The 19,552-nt window shown below is 46.8% G+C and overlaps 1 protein-coding gene across 1 annotated transcript in view; it reads left to right on the top strand.

Annotated features, from left to right (window-relative positions):
* The window catches only part of MAP2K5 (mitogen-activated protein kinase kinase 5), a 116,716-nt gene that overhangs the window by 44,330 nt on the left and 52,834 nt on the right, over positions 1–19,552 (top strand). Inside the window, exons 10-16 of the mRNA XM_084213457.1 lie at positions 1,628–1,696; positions 1,792–1,873; positions 3,287–3,348; positions 9,473–9,521; positions 14,513–14,586; positions 15,488–15,538; positions 19,029–19,100. Coding sequence (XP_084069583.1) covers positions 1,628–1,696; positions 1,792–1,873; positions 3,287–3,348; positions 9,473–9,521; positions 14,513–14,586; positions 15,488–15,538; positions 19,029–19,100 — 459 coding nt within the window. The remainder of the gene's footprint in view (positions 1–1,627; positions 1,697–1,791; positions 1,874–3,286; positions 3,349–9,472; positions 9,522–14,512; positions 14,587–15,487; positions 15,539–19,028; positions 19,101–19,552) is intronic.

Genomic DNA, 19,552 nt, shown 5'->3' on the forward strand with positions numbered 1-19,552 from the left:
AAATGATGATTGGTGCTGCAAAGTTCTTGGTTTAGGGAAAAAACCCCAAAAAACATTCAGTTATTGAATGTTCCCAGGGGGATCCCAGGGAAATAATGATTGGTGCTGCAGAGTTCTTGGTTTAGGAAAAAAACCCCAAAAAACATTCAATTATTGAATGTTCCAGGGAGATTCTGGATTCCCCATCCTGGAGTGTCCCTGCACAGGGCTTGGAGCACCCTGGGATGGGGGAGGTGGAATGAGATCCCTTTCCCACCCAAACCATCCCAGGAATTTGCATCCAAATCTTCATTTCCAGCTTCATCCTTAGCACCAATGACTCTGAGGAGATTTTTTGGGTTTTTTTTTGGGTTTAACACATTTCCAGCCCGTGCTGGGAACTGTCACCTCATCAATCCCTGGCAGTTTTTTTTTACCTCTACAAAACAGGCTTGGAAATTTCACACAAAAGGAGATGATCAATGCAGATATGAATATTTAAATATTATAATTATTTCCCCCCTCTTTTTGTGCTGCAAATAAAGAAATTTCCTGCAGCCTTGACGTGAGGTGGGGTCACACCAGCCACACATTTCCAGCTGGAGGAGAACAGTAAAATAATTCTGCAGAGGAAGTGAGGCTGATCTCCCCTGATTAATTTTGGGGTGAAATGATCTCGTCATTCCTCTGTCTGTGCCTTCCCTTGGTGTCCTGGGCACCTGGAAATGGGAAAACTCTGCTCTGCCAGGTTATCCTCATGATTGGGGTGCTTTTAATTAGGGTAATGTAAACGAGCCCCAGACCTTTCCTCATGCTGGGCCAGGGGTGATTTTGGTCCTGGGTCAGGGGAATTAATTCCTGGCTGGGGTCAGGAGTGAGCCAGATGATGGAATTTTGGTGAATTTGGTGCAATCCAAAGCACAGTGCTGGTGGGATCCCAGCAGGTGAATTCCTGAGGTTTTCACGCTGGAAAAAATGTGAGGGAATATCGTTGGCAAATGGTTATTGATCTGGACAAGTGTGTTAAATGCTTCTTGGCAGCCCTGTGCTCCACTCACAATTTAGTTTAGTGACAGCTTTTACAAATAACCCCGCAGCAGCTCTGGGAAGAGGCAGGTTATTGGTTTTTCCTGGAGCCACATTTTGGTGCTGGGTGGGAGAGGGGCTCCCTGTGCTCTGTTCTGTTCTGTTCTGTCAGCACAATTCCTGGGAAGTTTGTTCTGCTGGTTCTGGAACCTGGCTGAATTCTGCTGCCCTTCAGCCTGGAACAGGGAAGGGTTGGCTGGGGGCACTGAGCCTGGCTTGGTTGGTAAAGCAGAGCTTCATAACTGAGTTTTCAGGTCTTCAAAGAACTGTGGCAAGGAATTCTGTGTTCAGTTTGAATTTCAGTGTGAATTTCTGGGCCTGAAAAATCCTGGGAATTCAGGATTGCAGAAGTGCAGCCCACTTTGGCTGCAGTCCCTGCTGCTTTGGCCCTGCTGGGCAGTTGGGATGGTGAGGAAATTTCCTTCCTGGTAAAATACTCTTCCCACCTGTTCCTCTCCTCCTTGTTACCCCACAATGGTCGTTATTCCGTGGATCTTCAGGATTTTTGTTTGGAATTACTCCCTTCCCTTTTACGTGAGCTCTGTGTCTTTCTGTCTTTCAGGTCATACCCTTGGATATAACACTGGAGCTGCAGAAGCAGATCATGTCTGAGTTAGAAATTCTTTACAAGGTATGTGGGTTTTACCCTTGGAATTCTTTTTCCTTCAGTTTTCTTACAGCAGATTTTAAAACGGCCTCGTGGCTTTTTTCCCTCTCTTTTCCCAGTGTGACTCCTCGTATATCATAGGATTTTATGGTGCTTTTTTTGTAGAAAACAGGATTTCATTGTGCACAGAGTTCATGGATGGTGAGTAGTGGATCCACTTTGCTTTTGATTGCTAAGTGATTAAACGAGAGAAATTTTTTTTTGGCAGAACGAAATGCAACAGTAAGGCTCGAAAATGCCGAGTATTAATAATCCTGCAGGTAGTTAAAAACCCAGAGCGGGCTGGAATCGGGGTTGGGGGGACATTCTGCATTTTCCCTGCGTGGAACTTCCCTTACTTTTATGGAAAATGTAAATAGAAGAGGAATAAAGGCAGCCTTAATTTGTGGTTTGATATTTGAGCCTCCCGTGCAATCTGTCCTCGCTGACAAAACAGCTGTTCCTCACTGGTAGTGTTTTGATAGCCAAAACAGCTTTTCCTCTCAAGAAATCTATTAACCCCATGTCCTGGCTGTTTGCAGTGGAAATGCTCTCTTAATTACCAGGCAGGGAGTTATTTTCCAGCCCAGCTGTTTCCCAGCTCGCTGCCGAGTTCCTCCCCACGTGAATCCTCACCCCAAAACCATCTCTGACCCCGCAGCCCGGAATTCCAGAGCTGCCCCAGCCCTTGGGAATTTGGGATGTTCCTGAGGAGAAGCAGGGGCAGTGCCCTGCTGCAGCAGTTTGCCAGATTTTTAATTCTCAGTTTTAAATTTTTCATTGCCTTAAGAGTTTGTGTTCCAGCCCAGGGACATTTTGGACTCTGACTTTGTTATGAGTTTGTTTGTTTTTTTTTTTTGCAGAAGAGAAGGGAGGTTTCCCCATCCCTTGGGAAGGTCTGTAGGGATTTAGAGGGAATTCCCTGTCCCCAGGAATGGGGGATGCTGACAGGGCTGTGCCAGCTTCTTTCCCATTCTGGGTTTACTGGGGAAACTTCAGCTGCTTCTCCAGGAATTTTATTTCAGGCATCAGTGTGGACACGGACAAACCCTGCCTGCTGTGATGGCAGGAGGGGATGGCTTTAATCATGGACATGAAATGGATATTTATATCCATTTAATTGGGTGTTTCTATCCATTGAATCATGAGTATAAATATTGGATACCACAGAATGGTAGCACCAGCTTTAGGGGACAAGAGTTGGGCTACTTTGGACCTTGAAATCTGCTTTTTGGGATGATTTTGTTATCCCCAAGACATTTTCCCACACAGTTGGGAGTTCTTTACTGTTGATATTCCTGACTGAAAGGTTTTCTTACATTTTGTCACTGCTGTTTTGTGAGTATCAATGCCACAAGCAGAACTCAGGGATGTGTTAGGAGGCTCCCTGAGCGTGCTTGGTGTGTTTCTGCAGGGCTTGGGAGGTTTTTGAGGCCAGTTATTTCTGCCACAGTTATTGCTCTATCACTGAGGGTGTTTTTATTAATAACCAAGGCCCAGAAAACCCTTGGGGCTTCAAATCTGGGGCACAGTTTCACCTGGCACCCCCTGAGCACATGCTGTTTGTCCCCGCAGGGGGGTCCCTGGATGTTTATAGGAAGATTCCAGAACACGTTCTCGGAAGGATAGCGGTGGCTGTGAGTAATCCATTGCTTTTTATCTCTCAGTCCTGGCCTGGGGGGGTGGAAAATGTGGGTTTGGGTGTTCAGTGCAGGGCTGGGGCAGCTCCAGGATCCCTGGGAGAGGAGGGTCCTTCCTCTGTGCTGCTCCTCCAGCCCATCCCTGTGCTCAGGGAGGAGGGAAAGCTGCCCTGGAATTGTTGTAGGATCCCTGGGAGAGGAGGGTCCTTCCCCTCTCCTGCTCCTCCAGCCCATCCCTGTGCTCAGGGAGGAGGGAAAGCTGCCCTGGAATTGTTGTAGGATCCCTGGGAGAGGAGGGTCCTTCCCCTCTCCTGCTGCTCCAGCCCATCCCTGTGCTCTGGGAGGAGGGAAAGCTGCCCTGGAATTGTTGTAGGAGGGAAAGCTGCCCTGGAATGGCCACCAGACCTCTGGGATTGTGGAATGCCCATCCCCTGCTGGGCTCTGGGGAAAGGGGGGAGCTGGGGGGGTCCAGCCTGCAGAGGAGAGGGCTCCAGGAGAGCTGGAGAGGGGCTGGGGACGAGGATGGAGGGACAGCACACAGGGAATGGCTCCAGAGTGGGGAAGGGGAGATTGAGATGGATTTTGGGAAGGAATTGCTGGCTGGCATGGAATTCCCAGAGCAGCTGGGGCTGCCCCTGGATCCCTGGAGTGTCCCATCCCAGGCTGGATGCCCCACCTGGGGCAGTGGGAGGTGTCCCTGCCCTGTCCCACTGGGTGGGATTTAAGGTCCCTCCCAGCCCAAACCATTCCAGGACTCTGTGACTCAAACCTGTGTGAAAGGATGGGGTGAGTGGAGTGGGATGAGGGAACAAAAGTCTGTGTGGCCACGTCCCTTCCTGTCAGCACTTCTTCCCATCAGGATGGAGAGGTGCTTTTAATCCCCCTGATTTATTAAATTATTTCTTTCATCAGCCCCTGGAGCCTTCAGGAGGTGGCTCAGGGTGCTCTGGGGGTCCTTTGTCTCTGGGGGTGTCATTCCCATCCTGGCTGTCCTCGTTCTGCCCACAGGGTCTCCCTTGCTTTTCCAGCCCCTCTCTCTTTGGTTGTTCTCTGGGTTTTCCTGCAGGGTTGGGTTGGTTCCTGCCCCCAAAATGCAGAGGCAGAGCAGATTTTCTGTGTTCTGCTCAAGGAGGATGAAGTCTCTCAGCCCTTGCACACCTGAGCAGCCCCAGGGAAGGGTTAATTGGGGTCAGTTTTGGGGTGGTGAGGCTGTGCTGCCTGCAGAACCCCCACATCTCCTGGGTTTGGTCTCGAGTGGGATCCTTGAAGCCCCTGGCAGCTCATCCTTGGGGCTCTGCCACCTCCAGCTGCTGGAAATTCACTGGCCATGATTGAAAACTCAAATTACAGACCAGCAGAAAATTCAAAAGTTCAAAAAAATCCCTCTTTGCCCACAGCTGAGCAGAGGGTAATGACCAATGTCTGGGTGGATCTCAGCAGGGAGGGAGGTACTGCAAAACAATTGCCAAATATAAGGAATACTTTGATAACTTAAGCAGTTTAAAGCATAACAAAGTTATTCTATCATGTGCCATTTAATTAAGTGCTGGCTTTTCACATTCATTATACATCAAGCTGACAATTTAAATCCTTTAATCCAACACAGGCAGCTATTTAGTCTCTGTTCATTGTAATTCACAGCTCTCCTTTCCTCTTAATTTGTGTGGCCTGCCCAGGGTGATGAAGATCCCTCTCTGATGCTGCTTCCTCTGAGCAGCTTCAAATCTGCTCATTATGTACCTGCTGCAGCTCCAGAGCTTTTCACCCCGGCTCAGAGGGAGAATCTTTCATCTCCCCTCCCCTCTGGGAGTGGGAGGTGCTCACAGTATCCCCATTTTCCTGCTGAGGATGAGGAGGATGCTTGGATCATCTGGGATGATCCCTCAGCTGCCACTCCTGCTCCTTCTCCTGATCCTGCTGTGGGTTTAATCCATCACACCTTGGGTTTATCTCCCCCATTCCAGGGGTGCTCCCCTCCCATCCTCCTCTCACCCCAGTGCTGCTCTCCAGCCCCACCTTTTGTGTCTCCATATCTGGAGTTCTTTCATTCCCCTCGGGGTCATTTTGTCCCTGATCAGTCAGTCTGGGAGCCTGGCTCCCTGAGGTGGATATTTCACTTTTCCTGGTGATTTTATTTCCTATTTCCTGCCTGGGAGCCTGACTCCCTGAGGTGAATATTTCACTTTTCTTGGTGATTTTATTTCCTATTTCCTGCATGTGAGCCTGGCTCCCTGACATGGATATCTCACTTTTCTTGGTGATTTTATTTCCCATTTCCTGCCTGTGTGCCTGACTCCTTGACATGAATATTTCACTTTTCCTGGTGATTTTATTTCCTATTTCCTGCCTATGTGCTTGGCTCCCTGAGGTGAATATTTCACTTTTCTTGGTGATTTTATTTCCTATTTCCTGCCTGTGAGCCTGACTCCCTGAGGTGGATATTTCACTTTTCCTAGTTTTTATTTCCTGCCTGTGAGCCTGACTCCTTGACATGGATATCTCACTTTTCCTGGTGATTTTATTCCCTATTTCCTGCCTGTGAGCCTGACTCCCTGAGGTGGATATTTCACTTTTCCTGGTGATTTTATTTCCTATTTCCTACTCGTGAGCCTGGCTCCCTGACATGGATATCTCACTTTTCCTGGTGATTTTATTTCCTATTTCCTAGTCATGAGCCTGGCTCCCTGACATGGATATCTCACTTTTCCTGGTGATTTTATTTCCTATTTCCTAGTCATGAGCCTGGCTCTCTGACATGGATATTTCACTTTCCTGGTGATTTTATTTCCTATTTCCTGCCTGTGTGCCTGACTCCCTGAGGTGGATATTTTGCTTTTCCTAGTTTTTATTTCCTATTTCCTGCCTGTGAGCCTGACTCCCTGAGGTGGATATCTCACTTTTCCTGGTGATTTTATTCCCTATTTCCTGCCTGTGAGCCTGACTCCCTGAGGTGGATATCTCACTTTTCCTGGTTTTTATTTCCTGCTTCCTGTTCCCAGTGCAGAGCAGGGCTCAGGAAGGGGGGAACACAGGAGCTGCAGGGAGGGGAAGCCTCCCCCTTGCCTGCTGCTCTGGGAGCAGAAGGTGGGCGCTGAGGCTGAGCCAGCCCTGGCAGCTCCTGGGCTCTGGAGCTGATTTTTGGCACCCTGGAGCTGTTGGAGGAGGCAGCAGGAGCCTTTGTTTCCCTGGAATTGCCCAGGGGCTCCTTTGAGGCTCCCCAGGCTGTGTCTGAGGGGCAGCAGAGCCTTTTGGGGGGCTGGGGCACCTTTGTGCTGAGCCCTTGGGATCCCCTTGGGATTGCCCAGCTGCTGGCCTTGCTGTGGGAGGACAGACAGACAGACAGCAGCTGCAGCTCCATGGGTGGATTTGGAGACCAAACCTGCAGCTTCCAGCATTTCTTTCCCCCAGTTTTTTTTTTTTTTCATTCCCATATCCACAGTCATTTTTATTTTTTTTTATTCTCCCAAGACATGGCCAGTGCACAAATCCGTGGATGCTGCTGCTAACCCAGGTGTGACCTGCACATCTGGGAATTGCAGTTTGTGGGAGCTTTACAGGGAAGCTTCTCCAGAGGAGAAGGGTGCAGCACCTGCAGGCATTCCCTGCACCCCAGCACTCCTCTGGCTCCAGCTCTGGGATTTCTGGGCTTGGCCTCGTTGGTCTGGGAGGGCTTTTCCAGCCTGAGTGGTTCTGGAGGGCACCACTGGGTTTGCCTTGGCCATCTTCTGCCTTCCCAGCCAGGCTTGGCACGGATGGGGGGCAATTCCAGAGCTGGGAATGCTCCCCTGGAGAAGGGAAGGATCCAGGGAGAGCTGGAGAGGGGCTGGGACAAGGGATGGAGGGACAGGGCACAGGGGATGGCTCCCTGTCCAGCCTGGCCTTGGGCATTCCAGGGATGCAGGGGCAGCCCCAGGAACAGTTCCCAGTTCCTGTGTCCCATCCAGCCCTGCCCTCTGGCAGTGATTCCCTCCATCCCTTGGGAATTCTCTCTCCATCCCTGGCACTGCAGTCACCCCTGGGTCACCCTGGAGCTGCTCCTCTCCAGGCTGGGCAGTCCCAGGCTCCCAGCAGATGTGGAGATGGGATCCTGCCCTGGCTCTGGGATCCATCCCTGCTCCCTCCCGAGGCTCCAGCAGTGGGGAGGGCAGATCTCCCCCAGTGCCTCTCCTTCCTGCTGGGTTTATTTCCCTGGTGTTGGGATTTGGGGAGCCCTGGGGCGGTGCTGGGGCTGTCCCAGCCCCTCTGCCCCTTCCCACCTTTGTGTCCCCCCGGAGCAGTGACACTGTGCTCTGTGCTGCGGTGATTGAAGCTCTCCCTGGAAGGATGTGCACTTGAACTGTCACAGAGGGAGAGATTGACAGCAGGTGGAGGCACTTTTTGTGTCAAGGCTTTGTCAAGGCATTGTTGTAAAGCCTCCTCCGCTGAATGCCAATAATTCCTGCTCCAGCTTCCATCAAAAGATTCTCCCCTCCAGTTTTAGAATGATATTTAATGCTGGAGAGTCCTTCCCTAATAGGCAAATGTAAGGGGAGTGAATAACGAGCTGGGTCCATCTGGGGGGCTCCTGTCAGCGGATTTGCAGCCCAGGATAAAGGGAAAAACTCCTTTTTTATTCCTTTGTACGCCCAGGGAGTCTGAAGGGAGAGTTTGGTCGATTCCATGGCTCCCCTCGCTGCTCACCCAGCACATGTGCCATGGTAGAGATGTTTAATAACTCACAGCTGTTGGTTTGCTTCCTGAGAAATGTTTCCCTCCTTCTTTAAATGGATGCTTGCTTTAAACTGAATAATTTCCTATGTTTTTAAAGATTTTCAGTAGTCCAAATACATTTTTAATTATCAAAGAGTTTACTGTTCTGAAAATCCCTTTGGCCATTGGAGGAGGTTTGAAGGGTTGCATCTCCTTGATTTATTTTTGCATTGGTAGATTACAATTTATATTTACACTTGCATGTATATTTATAATTATATATTTATATTTATTTGTTATTAAATAATACTATTTTAATGTTACTGCTGTTATTGTTATGTCAAAACGCTGTAGGTAGAATTTCCATTTGCTTCTCATAAGCCATGGAATCACAGAAGGATTAAGGTTGGAAAAAACCCTTTTAGATCATCAAATCCAAGCTTTTTGAAAGGCTGGAGGTGAACAGGCCACACCTCTGGGCAGGCAGAATTTGACCAAAGCTTTTGTTAAAGGTAAAAAGCATCTGAGGCCGGGAGATGTTTGAGTTTGGAGTGAGTTTAAGGGAGGAATTATCTCCTGGAGCAATTTCTTTGGGCTCCACCATCATTATTTGCTTTGCAAAAAGATTCTGATTCCACCCAGCATCGTTTTTCTTACAGAATAAATCTTAAATTTTGGAAGAGTTTCTAATCCAGGAGGAAGGCAGAAAATGTCTGTGCTCTCTGCTTTCACCCTGTGTCACTTTTAGCACTTCTGCTCAATCCCTGCCACATAAATAATTTCATTTTGGGCTGCTCAGAAAATGAATTGTCCTGACTGCAGAACTCACACAACTCTGACAGTGTCAGAAATGCTTCATTGTTCTGGAGAGCCGTGAGGAAAACCTCTGGAAATGGAATTAAATTTCACCTCAGAGAGGGAGAGTGTGGAAAAGCCAGCAGGGATGGGATGGGCTGGGATTTTGGGGGGCTGGGATTTTTGGGGGCTGGGATTTTTGAGGGCTGGAATTTTGTGCTGGCTGAGTTCTGTGCTGCAGTAACTGGGTTTGGAGTTTGGCTTTAGCAGCTTTGGTGGTGAAAGGAGCAAATTTTGAAACCTGCCCAGGTTCAGGAGTTGTATTTGCTTTTAGGAATTGTGTTTTAGGGGTTGTATTTGATTTTAGGAATTGTGGTGTGGGAGCTGTTGTTTCTCTGCTGTGAGATGCAGCAGGATTTGTGGTTTTGTGTTTGGGCCAGCATGAGAGGAAAATGAAGGAATTTTCAAATTTTCACAGCTCAAGAGGAAAAGTTCCACATTTGCACTGAGTGAATTAAAGAGAGTAAAGGAAAAGGCACAGGGTGCAGCAAACAGGGAAAAAGGGAAGGGAGGACGAGGTGGGAATTTAGGAATCCCTAAAATGTGATTTTATTTTTTTCCTTTCTTTTACCTAAAGGTTGTGAAAGGCCTGACCTATTTATGGAGCCTGAAGATTTTACACAGAGGTGAGTAGAGAGATGTTTTGTGTTTTCCAGTGAAATTTTTGCATCACTTTCTCCAAAGACCAAGCAAACATCTGCTTTGAGTCCAGTGGGGTAATGCAGAATGGATCTCACTCATTAACCTTGCACACTTCCTTGTAAAACATTTTCATTGCTCTTTTATTGCCCTCCCTCCTCCCCTGAAGAGAAAAATTTTACAGGGATTTGGAAGCTTAGGGTTGCAAACAGGTGCCCAGTTGGAAAAAATCAGCGTGGAAATGAGATGTTTGACTGCAGTGGAAACAGAAAATAGGCAGTGAATTGTCTTTGGTGCTTCAGAAATCTCAGGTGACAGCCACAAGTGCTGCTGGAGGCTCAGATCTGTAAAATCATGTCCCCTGCCACGGTCAGGGACAGGGGAGGGCTTTAAACCTGCTTGGACATAAGTCACTTTTGGGGTTTTGCTGTTTGTTCTCTTTCCTGCAGCTGATTCAGGGTGGTTTTTTTAACCTTCTCATTTATTCCTTGCTTCTTACTGTTAAATTTTGTTTAAAATGTGTCTGCTTGGAAAAATTCATTCAGATCCACTGAAACTTCAAAAACCAACGTGGGAAATGCTGTTTAAAGAAAAGAGAAGCCCATTCCCCCTACAGCAGGCTTCCAAAATAATAGGGAAAAAAAATAGAAACTCAGCCAATTTTGAATGTTTCCAAGGAGTCTGGGGGTTGCTGCTCTGGCCCCTGATGTTGCTGTGTGTTCCCACATCTGCTCCCTGATCCTGGAGCAGTAACCCAGGTCCCTCCTGAGGAAGGAGCAGCTCAGGGGATCCTGAATTCACCTGTGGGGTGTTGGAAACCAGGGAGGCCCAAGGATGGCAGGATTTGTCCTCTTGCAAAAGGCCAGGAACCAAGAAAATCTCCTGAAAACCTCTCCCCCCTCATCCTCCCTTCCCTTTCTTTCCATCTGCTGCACCCTGTGCCTGCTCCCTCCATCCTGCCCTTTCTGGGCTGCAGAAAATGGGAATTCCTGAGTGTCCAAAGCAGGACAGAGGGAGGGAATGGCAGGCAGGTGGCTGTGGCTGTTTCTCCAGGTGATGTCCTTCAGCTGTCTCCTGGTCTGGGTGCTCAGAGGTCAGAGGAGGAGTTCTGGCTCCTGGTTTTCCTGCCGTGCCACCCAGGGCAGGGCGGGCGTCAGGAATTTCCCGGGAAGGGCAGCGGCAGTGCCAGGGCTGGAGCAGGGGATTGAAGAGGAGGAAACAAACAATGAGCAAGTCTTTTATTGCAGATCAGACATCTCAGCAAATATTACAGCTTCACTTCAAAACAAAGCTCACAACTAATGAGGTGATAGCCGTGCATATTAATAAACCCGAGCTGGAGTCATCGCACCCACATCAAACATAAACATAAGATTAACACCTCCAGCACTGCCTTGGAAGATGTGAGAATGTCCCAATGATAAGTGTGCTCTTTTCCCCAGAGGATAAGAAGTAGAAATGGAAGGGTAATGAGAAATTAACTTAGATTTAAAACAGAATTAGCAATTAAACAAGTCTAATCATGTACAAAGTCAAAGTTTGTCTAAAGACAAACCGGAATCTGTTAGGTTCAAGAATAAGTATAGACCGTGGGCATTTTATCTGCTGTGTTTTGCTTTGTTCACACCTGCTTCTTAAAGGAATTGCAGGAAATCAATGTTACCCACTTGTGTTTAATTGTACTGAGCTGGATGGGTGACTTGGCTCTCTGAGTCTTGGGGCTGTTTATATATACCACAAATAGTTATTTATTTCGTGGTTTGGGCACCTCACTTCCTGCTCAGGTTTTAGATGAAAGTTCTGGAAGTGTTGCTGGTTTGGAAAGAGGGAGAATTGAGGGCCTGGAGATCTGCTCTCTGGCAGGAGGAGGTGTGTGCATCACTCAGACCATCCCCTTTTTCTCCAGGATATCAGAAATCCAAGGATATTCCACTCCTTTGTTCTGGTTGGGAGGGACAGGCACTGGAGGAGCATTCCCATCTTCTCACTATTGTTATTTTTATTAATAATAATAATAATGTTATTGCTGTTATTATTATGTCAAAACGCTGTAGATAGAATTTCCATTTGCTTTTCACAAGCCATGGAATCGTGGAAAGATTAAGGCTGGAAAAAAACCCCTTTAAGATCATCAAATCCAAGCTTTTTGAAAGGCTTGAGGTGAGCCAGCCACACCTCTGGGCAGGCAGAATTTGACCAAAGCTTTTGTTAAAGGTAAAAACCCATCTGGCTGTTTGCTGAGGATTTCACCAGAGATGTCCAGAGCTGCAGATTTGCCTCCCCCCCTTTGCTGTTTTGTTTCTGGGGGATGCAATCAGCATCAGGGCCCAGACAAACCCAGGGCTGTTTGGGGATTCACCATCCTGGCACAGTGGAAGGGTCCCTGCCCATGGCAGGGGGGACAGGATGAGCTTTAAGGTCCCCTCCCTCCCAAGCCATCCCAGGTTCTGGGTTTCCATGCATTTATTTATGTCTGGATGTAAAGCTGAGCACACATTCTGTGTTTCCATGCATTTATTTATGTCTGGATGTAAAACTGAGCACACATTCTGTGTTTCCATGCATTTATTTATGTCTGGATGTAAAGCTGAGCACACATTCTGTGTTTCCATGCATTTATGTATGTCTGTATGTAAAGCTTGCCCACTCATGGACCACTTAAGGCTCATTTTAAAAAAAAAATTAATCCTGGCCTCTGCCAAACCACGCTGCTGCCTTCCTTGAACCCGGCCTGTTGCTGTTTGCTGTTTTATAAAGCCAGGAGAAGTCAAGAGACACCTTTAAAAGCATCTCAGGGCTTTGTTTTTTTTCCTTTTTTTTTTTCCCCTCACACAATCATGAATTTGTTTGCTTTTCAATGCCACCAAGGAGCGAAATGTTTGGTGTTCAAAAAGCTGAACCTCTGATGGTTCTGTTTACTGGTGAGTGAGAGCTTGGAGGTCCTGTTTGTTTGCAGAGAGGTGAAACTACTCAGGCAGCTCCATCACGAGGAGAACTTGTTCATCCTCCATAATGATGCTTCATAGAAATCATTTGTATTAAGCAAGCCCTGGTAATGGGAGCATAATGACCCCTTTTGGCTCTTGTTTAAATTCTTTCACTTCTCAACACTAATATTAATCACAAGCAGATGGTGCAGAACATTATTTATGCACACTTGTTTCCCAAACCCAAAAAATATTTAACCCATTAGCTGAAGTGGGTGATGAGAGCAAGAGGCTGCTCTGCTGATGAGCTGATTGTCTGCCTGCTCTCAGCAGCACAGCAGATATTTTGTGCAGCAGATTTTTGTGTCACTCCCTCTCCCTTTTGAGGAAACGAGCACAGCCACCAGAAAGCACAGCAAATATTGGAGTGAATCCCTGGTTTGGTGGTGTTTGGCTCTGCTGGAAGGAGGACAGCTCTGCTCCTGCAGGGATTGTGTGGCTGCCCCTTGCTCTGCAGGGTCCCCAGCCTCCCCTGCCCACCCTTAGGGGGCCAATTTCCCAATTTTCCTTCCTTTTAGGCTTTCCTCCTGCTTTCAGCCTTGTTTGTGGGGGATTTCAGGATCCTTTTTGTTGCAGCCAAAAGCAGAGCTGGTTGGACTCAGTTTTCCCCTGAAAGTTGGGAGCAGCTGGACATCCTGGGTGGTACCAGCACTGCCTGTGTGCTCCTGGCCCCAGCTCTGAGGTGGCTCCATCCCTTTAGGAAGAAGGGGAAACAGGATTGTTCTGCACCTTGTTCAGGATTCAGGAGGGAGCCTCTGGCGTGCTCAGCACGTCTGCTTGGATTTAGCAAAGTCACTCAGCTCCAGAGGAGGCCAGACTCCATCAAAAGTGCAGCACGTGGGTGGAATTCCTAAGGATGGAGATCAGCAAACACAAACCCAGCCCCTGCGTGCCCAGGACTGAGTTTTTTTGGGGGAAAAATGACAGGATTTGCAGGAATTACAGTACCAGCTGTGTGGATACCTCACTCACAAAGTCCTGATCCACCTGGGCTCTGCGGGAACTGTTGGGTGCTCCCGTTTTGAATCTGGAATTTTTAGCTCAAATAGAGGGGAGCTTTAATCAGCTTCTTAATTGAGGTTCTGCATTTCTACATCGCAGAGACAAATTAAGGCAGCTCCTGTGGTACCAGCAAACAGCTGCTAAAGCAAGGCAAACCTAATGATAAACAAAATTAGGTTCTTTTCTAGTTGGGTTTCATCCATCTGCCCCCAACCAGTGCTCACTTTGAGAGGAGGCTCTGATTCAAGCTGTTGCCTTTAATCCATTCTGACAGGAGAAGGCAGTGATTAGGCAAAGCCAGGCTCTAATCTTCCCATCTTTAAGCCAGACTGGAGCGTGCAGGCTCTGCTCCCCCACTGGCACCCCTGGAACTCAAAGATGTTCAGTGTTTTCCTGCACTGGAGCCAGGCTGGATGTTGAGTTTGTTCCCAGCTGGTTTTATTTTACAGCAGTGCATCAGTGTCCTGTGGCAGCAGGAGCAGTCAGCACCGGGGTATTTGCACTGATACTCTGGTTTTGGGATGGACATTGATGGTTTATTTATGGAGTTCCATCCTTTTTTCAGGCTGATTTTCCAGTTTGTCAAAATCCCTGTGAGTTGTTGTTTTCCTGTCCATCAGTGCACTTGGTTCCAGAGTCCAGACTGGTGTCACCTGCAGGTTCAATAATGTGCATTTTTGGTATTGCCTAAAGTCATCTGTGTAAATACCATCTCATATCTGTGTGGAGGTGATGTATTTTATACATTTTCTATATATGTGGAATTCCATTTGTGCTGCTGACTTACAAACCACTGCATTTGAAATAGATATTTGTAATATTTCCTCTCAAGAGCCGCCGTGCCAGTGCTCCCTGGATATTTTGGGTTGTCCTGAGCAAGGCCAGGAGCTGGATTTGGATGTGGCTCCCTTCCAGTGGAAGATATTCTCTATAAATGGTGTTTTTATTACCCAGGATGATGTGGATAATGCAGTTTTTCCCCCAAACAGATGTGAAGCCCTCCAATATGCTGGTGAACACCCGGGGCCAGGTGAAGCTCTGTGACTTTGGGGTCAGCACCCAGGTAAATCCCCCCCTTTGCATCTCTCCCCGTTCCCCTCCTGGTGTCCAGGTCACCTGGCAGCCCCACAGCCATCCCCTCTCTGCTGGGACAGCCCTTTTCATTTTTAATCTCTGGGCGACTTTGGCTCCATCTGAATATGATTGTTCATTGTTTAATGACAGTAAAAACTGCTGATATTGTAATTACTACTTACCAATGGCAAACTTCATTGAAATGCAGCTTTGATCTGGGAGCCTTTTGCCCAGACAAAAGGGAGGGCAGAGCAAGAGACGTGTCTGGGGAGCCCAACTGGCCCACAATAAAAATTAATATTGGGAGCAACAATAGTGGTGGGCTTTGACAATGTGCAGCACAAATTTTAATTAATTTCCATTTTGGGCCTCCCTGGAGGACTTCTCTGCTAGTGACCCATGAGCTCGCCGTGCTGTTGATTTGAATTTCAGCACCTTTTCCTCTCAGCCAAACACGAGGCCCAAAGAGAAGGTCAGCCTTGTATTATGGGCTGGCAGGCTGGGCTGTCCCTCCAGTGTTTGGGGGATGAATTGGGGCTTTATTCACATCTGCCTGAAAAGGGAGCGTGCTCGATCCCGCTTCCCCCCGATTCACTCCTTGTGTCAGACCGGTTTGGGGCACTAAAACCAGCAGCATCCTGTTTAACACAATTGTTTAAGGTTATCTGCCATAAACTGTAATGCAGTGCTTGCTTAAATTGGAATCCTCATTCCCCAGCCCGGGCGAGATTTAATCGTTTTTAACGCCTTGGCGGATAAATCCCTTCCCTTTTTTACATAATTTTTAGTTGATTTATAGGCATGATGATTGTAGGTTAAATGAGGAATAATTGCCCATTTTATTTCCACATTATCTTTATATTGTTCTAACAGACTGTTTTGTCTGATAGCTGGTGAATTCCATAGCCAAGACGTATGTTGGAACAAATGCCTACATGGCGGTAAGTGGAGGGGTGCAGGGATAACATTTCCATTTCCATGGGGTCTTCTGTCCTCACTCTTGCTCTGTTCAGTGCAGGAGACACCCTGAATCCCTAAATCAATCCTCAAACCTCCATCTCCTCCTATCTTCATTCCGTGGGACAACTCTTCCTTCTTGCTGAGAGGGAGGAGGAATAATGGAAAAATGTGGTTTTTTTGGGTTTTTTTAAAATATATTTTCTGTTGGTTTTGCTCCTTGTGACAACTGGGAACAAAGAGAGCCGGTTGGGCACTGCAAAAAAACCAGTTTTTCACTGCCAGCTTGTGGCTCTCTGCAGATTGCTGACAGCCCCAAACCATGCAGGATTTGGGAATGCTGGAGGTTTGGGAAGCAGAAGTTGGTGGGCATTCCCACACACCCCATGGAAATCTGAACCTAAAAACCTTGGGATTAATAACATTGTGGCATTAAAGTGCAAGTTTTGTAGCTTAAAATGCAGGAAGTCATCAGTACTTCCAGTTCTCTGTGCAAATTTTGGTCAGCCTTTGTTAGCATGAGACCACTTTTGTCCTGTGCCTGTACATTAAAGCCCCTAAATTCCCTTTTTTTTTTTAGATTTTTTTTAGCACATTGCTAAGGATGCATTTGGAGCAGGGTTTGGGTTCAGAGCTGCCAAGTGCCAGCCTGAGCAAATCAGAGTGGATTTTCTGCACAAATTGTTCTGCACAAAATTTCCCTGCAGGAACCAGAGTGGATTTTCTGCACAAATTTCCCTGTGCAAATCAGGGTGGGTTTTCCATCAGATCCATGGGATCCTTTTCAATTCCCCGTTTCAGATGTGAAAATTCCCCTGCCTCAGTTTTTAGAGCACTTTCTGAACTCTTATTTTGGCCATTAAAATCCTTGGAGCAAACTGCTCCTGATATTGCTGAGAAGAGAAGTGCTCTGCTGGCTTGAAATAAAAATATAAGCAGCACAAAGTGGTTGGTGCTCGTGTTTTTCAAACCTCAGGGAAGGGGAGGGAGAAATCCATGACCTTTAATCGCTTTCAGGTATTTTTTTCTGATTTTCTTGTCAGGGCTCCCATTTGTTTGCTAAGTGCTTTTCCACTCGAGGTGTGCTCATTGTGTGGCTTCTGAAAGGCTCAAGTCACCATCCTAGAAGGACTTGGGCTGTCCTGTGTCATCAGAACACTCAGAAATAGCATAAAATAAATACTTCAGAACAGCAGAAAAATGGGGGTTTTTAAATAAAAAATGGAGATGAAAAAAGAGCTGGAACACAGAGATCCAGACAAAGAAACAGCTTCAGATTAATCAACTTTTCCAGCTCAGCTGTTGCTTCAAACTGGTCTTAAGCAGGGCTGAGAATTAAATTGTATTATGCTTTTAGTGCCCAAACCCAGATTACAGTTCTCTTTCCCAGGTGTGCATTAAATAAATTGCTTTTTTTGCCTTTCTGGGTGGATGTGATGCCTCCATCTCTTAATTGTGAAACAGAAGTTGAAGCTCACAATGTGCTCGGTCTGATTTTCGGTGTTAAAATCGCTTTGCTTCTCCATTGAGTCGTTTGGTTGTCATCAAATTTCCAGGCAAGCCCTCAAAAAATAATGAAGGTCATAAGCTTTGCTTCACCAGCTTGGCAGACTGGCAGTGAACTTGAAACTCTTGAAAAAATTGAGGTTTTCTTTGAGAAAAAGAGGAGGCTTTTTGATTTTTTGGGGGTTTTTTTTGGAAAACAAAAAAGGCTTTTTGATTGAGAAATTAAAATTTCCAACCAAAGCACATTTTCTTAAAATCATTTCATCAGCATTTTATATAGGAAAAAAAATTGGATGAAAAAAGAATCTGCTCTAGAAATTGTTAAGAGAAATTACCTTGGGCTGTGTATTTAGAGTGATCCACGTGTTGCAGCCTTGATGCATGTTATTCCTATTTTCTTTTCTGTACTTTTAAATCCATCTTGGGTTTAGAAAGCTGATTTGTCTTTTGTGAACCCACAATTCCTCACTGGGACTTGCTGTTTAAAGCTTGAACTTTAGTGATAAACAATTGAATATTGCTCAGTGTGAATTATAAATCTCATTGGGAAGGGTCTAAAAAACGGGGTGGGTGTACATCCCACATTATAAAATTAACTCTTGGCTGCACATCTGCATCTGTGTGAGGATGTTTATTAGTATAAAAATGCATCACTATTAAAAATATGTCAGTATAAAAATGTATCGGCTTAAAGCGATCGCACGATGCTGTCACAAACATTTCTAAATGTGCTGACCTGGGTTAATTGTGAATTAAAAAACAATAAAATCAGATGTGGGGTCACTCACAGGGAGATTTGGTCAGGTTGGTGCAGTGGTGGGGTTTTCTGGGGGTTTGGAAGGTTGTTTTCAGAGGGAGCCTGGGCAGCAGCGTGGTTTTTATTTAACATTCACGCTGCGATAAAAGCTCCTGACCTGGGAGTAGCAGCACAGGGTAAGCCTCCAAAAACACACTGGAGTGGCACTAATTTGGGAGTTTGTTTCCTAACAAAGGTCTCTGGATTATTAAAGAGTGAAAATCCTTTGTAGGTGGCTGGCCCAGACAGGTGCATTAACGGCACAGTGGGGAGAGGAGTCTCAGGGAGCCTTTTATTGTTGCATTTCATGCTGTACTTGACCTTGGAAATGCTTAAATTGTGGCTTTCAAGTCAAAACCAGCAGATATTTTTTACAGCACTCCATTTCATGAAGCATTAAACCTGCTATTAATAGTTTGGAGCAGGGGCTTTTTTTCTTTTTTTTTCTTTTTTTTTTCCCCTACAGGTCAAAAAGCCCAAAATTAAGAAGTATATAAAATAAAGTTGCCACCGTGTGGTGATTCTTTTGGCTTCAGTAGCTTGGCTTTTTAACTGTGGTTATTCCTCAACCTCTGGACTCCACACTGGGAATTTTCTCCTTGCTGTGGTGCCTGGATTTGGGGAGGGAAGTGGAAAATTGGATTCTCTCGACTTGACCTTGTGCTTCGCTCACGTGCACGAGCCCTTGGCTTTTCCCTTGGATTGAACAACCCCAACACAAATCCAAGGCCAGCCTTGCAAGGTGCATGGACCCAGATTTTCCTGAGTTTTCCTGGATTTGCTCCCTTCCAGGGAAGCTTTGAAGCATCTTGGAGGGTTTGGGTGTCTCCCCTTCCCACGGGGCAGCCGCAGTCTCTGCTCTGGGGTCGGTGGCAGAGCCTGGGGAAGGGCTGGAGCTGGGCCAGGACAGCTTTCACTGGATTTTAGGAACAGCTTCCTCCCCCAGAGGGTGTTGGGCACAGCCCAGGCTCCCCAGGGAATGGGGCAGCTCCCAGGGTGGGATTTTGGGATGCCCATGCAGGGCATCCAGGGAGGTGGAATCTGATCCCTCCCAACTCAGAACATTCCAGCATCCTGTGGTTTTCCATGCCTGGCCCTGGAGCAGCTGGGGAGCAGGATCCCCCCCGTGTGCCTGCCAGGCTCAGGAGTTGTTGCTCTGCTTTTCCCCACAGCCTGAGAGGATTTCGGGGGAGCAGTACGGGATCCACTCGGACGTTTGGAGCCTGGGGATTTCCTTCATGGAGGTATGCAGAGAGCTCTCAGATCTGCTCTTTAAATCAAAAACTGCATCAAAATATTTCCATTGAACCTTGCTTTATCCTTTGAGTTCCCTGTATATTCCTGTGCTTTTACCTGTTGCTGATTTGGGCTGTATTTAGAATGGGTTTGTTCATCTGAGGTCTTAAATAAAACTCCATGGTGGGGTAGGAGGTAGGGCATGCTGTGTGGAGGCTTCCCTGGGGGTTTTTTTCCCTCTTTCTCCTTTTTTTCCCTCTTTTTTCCCTCTTTTTTCCCTCTTTTTTTCCCTCTTTTTTTCCCTCTTTTTTTCCCTCTTTTTTTCCCTCCTTTTTTCCCTCTTTTTTCCCTCTTTTTTTCCTCTTTTTTTCCTCTTTTTTCCTCTTTTTTTCCTCTTTTTTTTCCCCTCTTTTTTTTCCCCTCTTTTTTTTCCCCTCTTTTTTTTCCCCTCTTTTTTTTC

This window comes from Fringilla coelebs (genome assembly GCF_963513975.1).
Source record: "Fringilla coelebs genome assembly, chromosome: 12".
Classification (NCBI taxonomy): domain Eukaryota; kingdom Metazoa; phylum Chordata; class Aves; order Passeriformes; family Fringillidae; genus Fringilla; species Fringilla coelebs.